Here is an 11,436-nt window from a genome sequence, read left to right as displayed (position 1 = left end):
CTGTCAGTCCACAGCGCCCCATAGTGACGTCAAAGACAGACGTACAAACTGACACTTTTGGAACACGTTGATGTGATACAATATGCATAATGTTTAAATTACGTATTAGAGAACAAGTCAATCTACAGTATGCATATGAAATCCACAGGCTAAAAAATGGGTGTTATTTAGTTGATTCGACAGCAGTAAAACATTTTGCCATATATTTATTAATTGCTGTCATAAAAGACAATTTAAGATATAGTAAGATATAGTGGTTGTGTATGTCAAATAATTGAAATAATTGGACTGAGGTTGAATGTATTTTACCCACAGGTACTGGAAATGGCATTACATTTTCTTCCACTGGACATGATGAAAATTCTAAATTTTTTGTTTTTAATCATGTCTATATTGCATTCCATCATGTTAAAGCTCACACTACGTACAATACAACTCCCAGTCACTTAAATCACTGGTTAAATGCAGAAATCAACAGCAGGGAATCCAAAACTGGACGTCCAGTATAGCGCATAGCAGACAGACCCAGACTGGGCGTGAGACAAGTCCACTGCAGCCCCCCCCCCCCCCTCCTCCATTGTGATGTTAATGCTCCACTGACACTGTTTATGAGCATTGGCCAATGTGTGAAGAGCTCCTTGTTCACGTTCTCCCACACAAAGATGGGTTTTCGCATTGACTTGAGAAAGCCTCCCCATGAAGCCACCCCTCCATCTCTTCACACACACAAAACTGAGGGGGGGGGGGGGGGATCCTTCCTCCAGCCTCCATAAGAACAGTCCCCATCTAAAAGGATTCTTTTGTGCCAATGGAACGAGGTCCAAGGCAGAACAGCGAGAGCGTGGATGGGGGAGGGGACCGAGCTTGGATTTGTATGGATGGCTGGGATAAGAAGGGGGAGACAAGTTCAGCAGAGGATTCCTCGCTCATTCTGCTTCGTTTTAAGTGTTTGAAACACCGTCACTGGATTGTTGCTCATCAATTCACTTCAACCACAAATATTCAGCCGAGCCCATTTCTTGCCATGATATCCTTGATTTGAGATCAATTAGGGTTGGTGGGGAAGGGTGGGACTGACTGGCAACGGGGTTAATAAAGCACTGGGAACACAATGTCCTCGCAGTATAAACATTACATTACACTCCGGTCTTGTCATTCAAAAGGAATGAAACCTTGGAGTAAAATAAAACTGCCCAACTGACTATGAATTTAGGATAGGACATTTTGAAGTGCAATATATTAGATATCTTTAAATATATATATATATATATATAATATATATATATGTATATATATATATATATATGGCACAATTTTTGTGTTAATGGTTGTGTCTTATCACACTAGGAATAAAAATGTGCCAATGTAGGGGAAAAAAATAGGTTGCTTTAGCTTAAAGAAGCCAAACCAAAGAGGGCGGTATATTATTACCATTGAGCTTATAGGCTCCATCAATCTACTGTAAATATATTCCATAAATTTGAAGAAAAAAGGCTATTTCAAACAGCTGTCCAATACATTTCATTTGAATACACACAATTTATCAATAAATATATTAAAACTGATGGTAGTTATGGTGTCTTCACTCACAAATACTGTAAATTGATTATTTTATTCACAGAGACACACAAATGTCAACATGTATTTTTATTAATTTTTTTAAAAGGTAAAAATTTATTTCCTGTTCATAATACAAAGTTGGGCTGAATCTTTGGGTTTTAAACAGTATGGAATTAGACAGCTAATGACATTATGCAGGGTCACCAAATTGGACATACTGCAACTTCATGCGCACAGAACCACATCTCCTCCACTTCACATCTCTCCACATTGCGCAATGAGGATCGGGAGTTTGGGCTTGTTGTTGGGTCCCGTGGGAACATTCTGTTGGGGATTGGGATAAAGAATATCTTTTTTTTTTTTTTTTTTAAATATACAACATTACATTATGAAAAAAAAATAATGTAGCACACTGCTCAAAGTGCTCATTCTATAAAGATGACTTGTGTGAAGTGAATTTATACAGGGATGTGATTTGACCAAAGTGAAATTATCTGAAAATTTAGCCGGGGGTCTGGGGGCCGCTGGCACCCAGCTAGGTCCAGGAGCTCATGGGTTTTCCGTGTTTTTAAGTACTTTCAATGCACTCACATGACAAAGAAATAGACAAAACAACAGCATAAATTTTCAATGTATATTGAACTATCCCATATAAAATGGCAGTTTTAGTCAACTCAAAATCAGTCACATTCAAAAACATTGGACTGCCTTTGCTTTTAAAAACTATCACTGAGAATATCATCATATCTAACTAATGTGATTACTAAGTTAACACATAAATAATGTTGAAGAGTTCAAATTTCATGAACAAATAATTGTATCATGACCAAATGAAAAGTAACTCATATTAGAGCATACCACAAATGTCTTTGTTATAGCAGAAGATGTTATCTGTCGGAGTCATGTGAATACACAATGAACTACAAAAAAAAAAAAAAAAAAAAATCGGAATTTTTTTTTTTTGGGGGGGGGGGGGGATAAAAAAAAGCGGAATTCCGCGAATTAGCGGAAAAATCACATCCCTGTTTATATTAAATGTAAATTACCTCAATCTTTCTCATTATCAGCAATCCATCCACAACTTTACCTGAAACAAGCACAAATAGGAATATTAAAGCAATTAGCATAATCTAAAGCTTTAAAAACCAATTCCACATTATTGTGGATTTAGACTCACCAAAAACAACATGTTTTCCATCTAACCAGTCACATTTAGTGCAGGTTATGAAAAACTGGCAGCCATTTGTCCCTGGACCACTGTTTGCCTAAGAAGAATGATTATAGCAGAATTTCAGGCAATAGCAAAAACAGGACAGTCTGCGAGTCATATTCCAACAAAGATCTTAATGTCCCCCAGAACAAACAGAATTCTATATTCTCTGTGTAAAAAAAAAAAATTCTGAATATAAACAAAAGTAGAAATTGAAAAGACTCCCACAATGAATTGTCAATCAAAGGGAACCTCCACTGGCATAAAAGTGAAATAAATCATTATATTCGTCAATGTAAATCCAACAATTACCCGCCACTGACACATGGCAGGCAAATGGTCTTTCACGTGTACTGCTTTTATAGCATGTTTCCAGAACTTTTTCACACTGACTTCGCCTTCAGCTACTGACGGCGCAGCATCACGAGCAACTGAGGGTTTAGTATCTTGCCCAAGGACACTACGACATGGTCACAAGGACTGGGGATCTTCACTTGAAATGTTGCCTAAATCAATGCCAGGCGCCATTAAATACCATCGATAAAGAGAACATGTCCAGTTGACAATAGGATAATGTCAACAACACTGCCAGAGTCGCAATAACTTTCTAGTAAGTGCATGAATGAGCTCTAGTCTTACTGACAGAAATGGAGGTCCCCAAAATTTTATTTTGCTTAGCGTGGGAAGGCTCTGATCAAAACGACGACAAATGACATACCATGGCCAGAAGACCAGGCGCAGAATGCTTCACTCGAAAGTTTTCATCTGCAAATGGACCTCTGTAGATGCTGCAGATACCAGTACCGTCACCCTTTAAGAAACAGTGTATAACATTAAACAGCCATCCGAGCAGTACGTAATCCCATCAGAAATCAAATGCAACTCCTTGTCATGCATCAACTAAAAATGTCCGACTAATAAACGACAGACGTGGGTTTTCGTCTGTTTGTGTAATCATCACTCACCGGGTCAGGTACCGACATACTTCTCACAGACGGACGCCTGTTTTGCTGATGACTGAAGGAAGCATGCGCTGCGCGTCTCTCGAGTGTGTTTAATCGCGTGTGTTGCTTAAGAGGACTGCATTGAACGTATGTGTGTGAGAGTGACTACTCCTGTGTTTGATAAAGGATCTCTGCTGAGACTTGTGAAAAACTAAGGACTGGCTAAGGAGGCTTTTTATTTTGTATTTAACTTTATTTAAACAACATGTCGAAAAATTGAATACTGTATATCCATTGTATGCAATACAAAATAAACACGCCAAGGTTTCAAAGGATAAAGAATGGAAGCTAAACAAAACAGATCGGCTAAGGAGGCGGAACCAGACTAAATTAGTAAAGATGATGTCTCGCCATTTTGCCATTGACAACAACACAAATCCACGATATTTGTTTGAGTGTAATATTTTATTTATGTACATTTATTTACATATAAACATTTATGGTTGTGATAACTCTGGGCGAAATGATTTATTTCAAGAATATTTTTTACTTTTATTTTATATTACTTCCGGTTTGGGAATGTACGTGAATGTGAACTGTCTATATTATGAATTGACTTGGCAACAGTCGACTACGGGATGTATCAGTGCTTATTTTTTATATTTTCTTTACTTAAAGGACTACTGACGCCAGTGACATACAGTCCGTCAATGTTGACGGAATGCCCACCTTTGTTTGTCGGTCCTAAAATAGCGGTAGGGAAAGGACGAAGGAAGCGTGGGTAAACTTAAACAGTGGACCACCAGTTACAGGTTAGTTTAGCTTGAAAAAAAAAAAAAAGGCAGACTGACAATGACGGATGGGGGAGCTAGACACAGATGAATAACAAACCGCGGGACGTTCAAAATTATGTAAAATACCCGCCTCTGGGAATATATACTCACATTCACAAAGTCCCCTCCTTGGATCATAAAGTCTTTGATCACTCTGTAAATGAACAAAATCACAGGTAGTATCTTATAAGAGGCAATGAAGATTGCATTGTATGACTTGAGTGTATATTATTTTTATTCATACCTGTGGAATGTACAGCCCTTGAAACCAATGGGTACACCATCCCTCCTGTAAGACAGATATTTGTTTAATACCTCATTAACTGCCATTGACGGCTATAGACATTAAAAAATATATTTAAACTATTTCTATTAGTTTAACATTTTTTTCCACTTTTGTTAAGAGTATGAAAACCTAGAAAAAAATGATTGTACATTTAGAACAGATATAAAATTTGTGATTAATCGGGAAGTCAGGCGAATTTTAATCGCCTGACGCCCCTAATTTTTAATAATCTTTCTTGTTCTTAAAAAAATATATATATATATTTTATTTGTAATAAAAACATATTTTTTTAAAAGAAAAGATTATTAAAAATTAGGGGCGTCAGGCGATTAAATGTTCTTAATCATAATTAATCGCATGACTTCACTAGTTAACCCACGATTAATCACAAATTTTATATCAGTTCTAAATGTACAATACATTTTTTATATGTTTTTATACTCTTGTTAACAAAAATGGGGAAAAAATGGTAAACTAATACTGTAGAAATAGTTCAAATGAATTTTTGACGTCTATAGCCGCCAATGGCAGTGAATGAGTTAAAGGTAGACCTGTTTGTTCACACTAAAATCTGCCTTACCGGAACTCTCCAGTGCAGAACTGCCTGCAAGAAATGATCAACATTTAAGTCACTAAATTGAAACAGACTTCTACACAGTATGTAATAGGGATGCATCAATACCATCTTTTTGAGACTCCTTACATTTTTTGGAGTGGGTGACAAGGCTTCCGAGCTCTGTACTTGCTGGATGGTAGCTACTTCCGTTCCTGCCCAAGCTGCGTTCATCAACCATTTTGTAGAGAATCATTTGCAGTCGGCAATTAATGCCTTGTCATCCGAGTTTACCTTAAAATATCTCCATACAGCTGACATGGCTCCGACTACACATGCTCGGAAGGCTGGTGAAGTGGTATCGTTTGTTTTGTTTTTGTTTTTTTTTTGGGGGGGGGGGGGTATGGGTGCACAGTATTGGCACAGATACTAATACTAGCATTGTTGCATCCCTAGAATGTTGAATGGTATTTTTCAAACACACATATTTCCCCTCACTGTCATTCACAGACGAAAGCAACGTGCAGTTTTAAGGCGGCCTTAATGCCCAGTTAGTACTTGTAATCATTCGGAAAGCTGAAAATACTCAACAAAAAAAAAAGGCACAATAATACAAAGCTCAAATTAAGATCTGAACTCAACGTACCGGAAATTTTCTGCCGTCTTTGGCACGACATCAGCAAAAAGTTCGACTTTCATCCGCCCCACATCCTGAAATATAGTGAAGAAAATGATGTGTAAACAGCAGATGAGACATTAACAATCACAAGGGAAAAATGTGAGAGGAAAAAACTGAATATTCTAGACTGATGTGGGCAGCAAGGCAGTAATGATGAACTTTCAAAGCCGTGACACATACAAATAGAGATAAATGATCATGTCTATCCTTTCTGTGACTCTTCCAGTCTCTCTGTACATCCATTGCAATGTGCTGATGACAATGTACACGTGTCACTGTAGGCAGACGGGAGGTTGAGTTGAGTGACTCGATTGAAAAAAATCAAGTATACCACTACAAAACGTGCAGCGTATAATGCACGGTCGAAAACGAGAGTAAATCTTGGCTTGGCATTTGAAAATGTTAGCTTGCTGATTTAGCGACATGCTAGGTTAAGTCACAGTGACAAGCGCAACTCGGCAATATAGAGCAAGGGTCTAACTTTTTTTTCATATTCTTATATTTACACTTGCCAATAAGTGAAGCTAAGCCAAATGTCTGTGGCAACCTTTGGGGGTGGGTTGCGGTTTGGGGTAGTTTCCGACGCTTTGGACGGGCCGTGAAGGCATCACAGGCTGTTTTTTTATGGGAAGCTATGCGCGCTATTGGCTGTTTTGTCCTTAAAAAAATTTTTGTTAGCTCCACACCTGATTATTTCATCATCGTTACAAGGCAAATGTTGTTTTTAACTATTATCCCTGTCGGTGATCGCCGGATCAGTAATGTGACCATTTGCAAGATACCTCGTCACCCACTCTTGCTTGCTTGGCTGAGTGTGGTCAGAGGCAGGGGGCGTGAACGTTGAGCTCGTATGGGTTGAACCATGGGAAGGGTCCGTTTTGAATTGTTTGTTTACAAACCAAAAAAACAGTGCCTTTAACTTTATGTGAGTAGTTTACGTACAAATCTGAATTGGAAGCGGATTGAGACAGGTGAACCGGGACATTTCAAAGTTTCAATAAATGAGCAGCTGTCATCTTCTGCATTACCTGCAACAGTATACGTAAGTCCACATGTGAGGTAAACAAGGCAGACCTCCTTGAAAATAACAGAAGGCGGGACCAATGAGGCGTTTGCATTAACTAACGGGGACCAAAGAAGGTCTGAGGAGAAACAAGGCAACTTGGATGTTTGACTGAAAGTCACAAGACAGGAAGCAGGTGGAGGTACATATTTGATAGGATTTTGTGATTGCATTGTGTCAAGCAGCAGAACTTGCTTTGCCAGTATTCACTCGCGGCTGAAACTCGATTCTGGAAAGTCAGGTTATTTGTGTGCTCGGGGATCAACTATTTTGAAAATTAATCTTATTGCAAAAACAGATGAATGATGTTTATTTGATATTCTTTTTATGTTTAAACAATACCAAATAAACAGCAGCTAAGCAATATTATGAGAGGGAGTGAATGTGCATTGTAGTCACCAATGTTTTTTAACTAAGCTACTTCTTAGGTGCGAAGGCGAAGGGCTACTAGTGCGATATAAACTTCCGAGGCTACTTCAGGTTTAACTTCATATCAATTACAGATTATTCATATTATGACTGCAAATAGCAATTATTGTAATAGTTAAAACTTAGGGCTGGGTTTAAAAATATCAAATAATATCAAATCGATTTTCCTTTGCAAGCCCGATATTGATTCATAAAACCATGAATCAATTTTTTTAATATCGCTTTTTCCCAGAAATTCATAAGAAAATTGAATTTTAAAGGCCAAACTTTTTTTTGTATCTTTGAGCCCCGTACTGTGTTCTTGAAATTTACTGTTCACGTAAATTTTAAAACATTTTCTTACATTTATGAAAGACCTGACTTAAGACAATTCTGAATATTTTTTTACTTAACACAATTATTGAATTAGAATTATGAAAATATTTGCATTTCATCCTTGCTGATGTCAATGTTTGTGGAAACTTCCATTAACAAACTAAATCATTTGACCGATTACTACCTCAGCAGAATTTATTTTTTGTGAAGTTGTTTTCATGTCCTTGACATTTAAAGAGAATTGATGTTCTATAATTAATCGATATTGGATTGAAATGAAGTGAAACGAATCTGGAAAAATCTTAATCGAATTGAGGAAATTTGAATTGATACCCAGCCCTATTCAAACTAAAACTTTTTCCATGAATTGATTATGATTTGCAGCACGGTGGCTGACTGGTTAGCACGTCTGCCTCCCAGTGCAGAGGACGTGAGATCGAGTCCGGGCTTCGGCCTTCCTGGGTGGAGTTTGCATGTTCCCACCGTGCTTGCGTGGGTTTTCTCCGGGTACTCCGGTTTCCTCCCACATTCCAAAGACATGCATGACAGGTTAATTGAACTCTCCAAATTGTCCATAGGTGTGATTGTAAGTATGGTTGTTCATCTCTGTGTGCCCTGTGATTGGCTGGCAACCAGTTCAGGGTGTACCCCGCCTACTGCCCAAAGCCAGCTGGGATAGGCTCCAGCACCCCCTGCGACCCTTGTGAGGAAAAGCGGTCAAGAAAATGGATGGATGGATGGATGATTATGATTCAGTTATTGGTTTGGTCCATAACATGCCAGAAAAGAGACAATTGAGAGAGAGAGAGATAGTTGTTTTCCAAAGTAATAGCAGATGTTTGAAAATTTCTTATTTTGATTACGCTGCAAACATGGAGAAATCAGAGCTTGTTGAGAGGATAAAATCGATTAATTTGCGGTCCGATTAATAATTTTTCTCTAAATAGAATTTCCTGGAGCATCTTGAGCTCATCACTGTGGTGAAGTCACATCGCCGAAGGTCCTTGAAAACCGTCCGTCTACAATGTTGACGACCATCATCAAGAAATGGGAAGACACCAGCTGCCACGCTGACTATGCGACAGATTTATGATACTTCTGCTGTCCTAGGTGGCATTGTACGTTTGTGTGTTCTGCTTGTACACACACAGTCGTTTGCTAACCTCATAGCTGGGTATGTGCGGCCAGTCCGTCATCCTGGCTGACCTTGTGGTGGGATTGCATATGGTCACTTTGTGGTCACCGCAACTGATAAAACAGTTCTGGTGTTTGAGGTGCAGGATGCTGCACTGCTCACCTACATTGGTTTGGGTCTTTTTGGCCTCTGGATTTGTTCGAAGCTGCCCCAGTGCTCACAGAATCTACGATGGATGAGTAGTTTGGAGAGGATGTTTGAAGCAAGGTACAAACAAGAGAACCAGCGGAGTGATTTGTACACATTAATCCATCGCGCGCACACGACAACGCTTGAGGAGATTGATGTAGCAGACAGGTAGCAACCACCACTAGGGTTCAGCCTAGTTTTTGGCTATGGTACATTATGGATGCCTTGTGTCTTTTTAATCACAGCCAGTCTGGTTCTTGGCTTCTGTGTACCTGTATTTCTTGGGGTGAACCTTATGTGGTTAGAGTGTGCCAACAGTGTAACAGCAGGGGTGATGTTCTGGTTAATTTACCCCCTGTGAGACATCACTCATATCTCAAGTAATCTTGTCCCATTGAAATAAATAGAAATGCCAATAATCTATAATAATAATAATAATCCAAAACAGCTTCCCCCACAAAAATAACTTTAAAAAAAGGGGGGTGGGGGGGGGGAGTCAGGTGTTTATTTTATTTTATTAGAAGAACAATACTAGCCTACAATATTGTACATTATATATAGTAATGGCATTATGGAGTAGAGTTAAAAAATAATAATAAAAATAAAACAGTGCTTGTCACATTTTACATCAAGGGATGGGTATTTTAATTTAAGGTTTTTAATGATACTCTTAATAATAATGCTTATTGCTTTTCAATGCAGTACTTTAACCATACTCTTAGTTGGTATTTTTTTGTAAATATAAATTGTCTTATAGAATGACAAAAATAAATAAAATTAATAATTTACAGGAAAAAAAAAGTGTGTTGATGACTTAAACAGACATTGGTATTAGTCATGTACTAATGTTTTTTGTCGTTTTATTTTTTTGCTTAAGTAGCTATACAAAATGAAAGTGTGAAAATATGCATATACTTTATTCAGAAGTCTAATTTGCAATTTTAAAAAAGAGAGACAGAGAGATCGGTATTGTATGAGATATCGCTCAACCCTGTTTCACGAGGGGGATATTCGTACCTGCGTGGTTGAGTGCGATATGATCGATATATAATGCTCATTTGATTTTCTTATATTCACCTTAAATTATATTACGAATTAAGAAACATGGTAAATTTTACTTTAATTTTCATTTTAAGGACACAACCAAAGATTGAATGATTGATCATGCAAGTTTGCATTCTGTCAGCAATTGTGAGCCTCATCTTGGTTGTGGACCAGCGTTAAGAAAGTCTTTCTCCAACTCACCTGTCCTCCGATTGTAACGTCGAAGAAAACGATAGGATTGTTGGGGTTTGTCGCTTGAACAGACATTAATCCACTCTCTTCTTGTTTTAGGAGACAAATAAAAAAATGCTAGAACGTTTTTCATAAACGAATTTGAACAACCGGAAACACGTACGGAATCTCGGACAAGCCATTTTACGGCTAGGAGTTAGGGACAAACAAAGCTGGCAAAACGCGTATTTTATTTAACGAAAACTTGACTCGATTAACCATGCTCAGCTGAAGAAAGTAATAGTTTTCCATAAATAATTGGACAACTTCATTATTTTTTAGGTATAAGTAATACCTTTTTTTAAACACAATTTGCCGCTTGCTGTCGACTGAAAGACATTACGTGTGCTCAGGGCACACGAACGTCCAATAACCAAATAAGCAAACAGGTGAGCCGTGATTGGTCGTTAACTAGGTTCTGACTCTTGAGCACCTGTGATGTTATTTCAGTCGACAGCAAGTGGCAAAAAAATGTTTTTTGATTAATTGTACATGAAAAATAATGTTATTAACTATAGACAAAATATTAACTTCTTACTGCTGGAAATAGCTAAAAAAGTCAAGTATCATTCTATAATGTTATTAACTATAGACAAAATATTAACTTCTTACTGCTGAAAATGGCTAAATAAGTCAAGTATCATTTTAACTAAACGTCAATTAGAGGTGCATCATGCTTACACTTTGTAATGTAACCACGAGGCAGGTCAATAGAATTGCTGGCATTCATAATAGTTGAATATAGCTAGATCGGTAAATTGCTACAAAGAAAATGCTTACATATTTTGGTGAAGACTTTAAAGGGGAAACAAAACAAAAAAATCCACCTGGCAGCATTAACAAGTGGGTAGTTTATTTGCCTCATAATTTTTGTATGCTACCGCCTGTTTTTTTCCCAAGCAGTCTGGCTTCCTTTGACTCTCAAAAACATGCACGTTAGGTGTCTTGAGGACTGTAAATCATTC

The 11,436-nt window shown here is 37.8% G+C and overlaps 1 protein-coding gene across 1 annotated transcript; it reads right to left on the bottom strand.

Annotated features, from left to right (window-relative positions):
- Window positions 1-1,632: 1,632 nt before the first annotated feature.
- ppih (peptidylprolyl isomerase H (cyclophilin H)) lies at window positions 1,633-10,794 on the bottom strand. Its single transcript, XM_077572008.1, has 9 exons — window positions 10,442-10,794; window positions 6,033-6,097; window positions 5,414-5,437; window positions 4,792-4,836; window positions 4,659-4,701; window positions 3,489-3,581; window positions 2,738-2,825; window positions 2,607-2,647; window positions 1,633-1,884 (listed from the first exon to the last, which is right to left on the bottom strand). The coding sequence occupies exons 1-9, from the start codon at window positions 10,505-10,507 to the stop codon at window positions 1,816-1,818; spliced, it is 534 nt and encodes a 177-aa protein (XP_077428134.1). The 5' UTR covers window positions 10,508-10,794; the 3' UTR covers window positions 1,633-1,815.
- Between the last annotated feature and the right edge of the window lie 642 nt (window positions 10,795-11,436).

The sequence above is a fragment of the Vanacampus margaritifer genome, chromosome 1, assembly GCF_051991255.1.
Source record: "Vanacampus margaritifer isolate UIUO_Vmar chromosome 1, RoL_Vmar_1.0, whole genome shotgun sequence".
NCBI classification, from domain to species: Eukaryota; Metazoa; Chordata; class Actinopteri; order Syngnathiformes; family Syngnathidae; genus Vanacampus; species Vanacampus margaritifer.
This window is presented reverse-complemented; position numbering and strand designations above follow the sequence as displayed.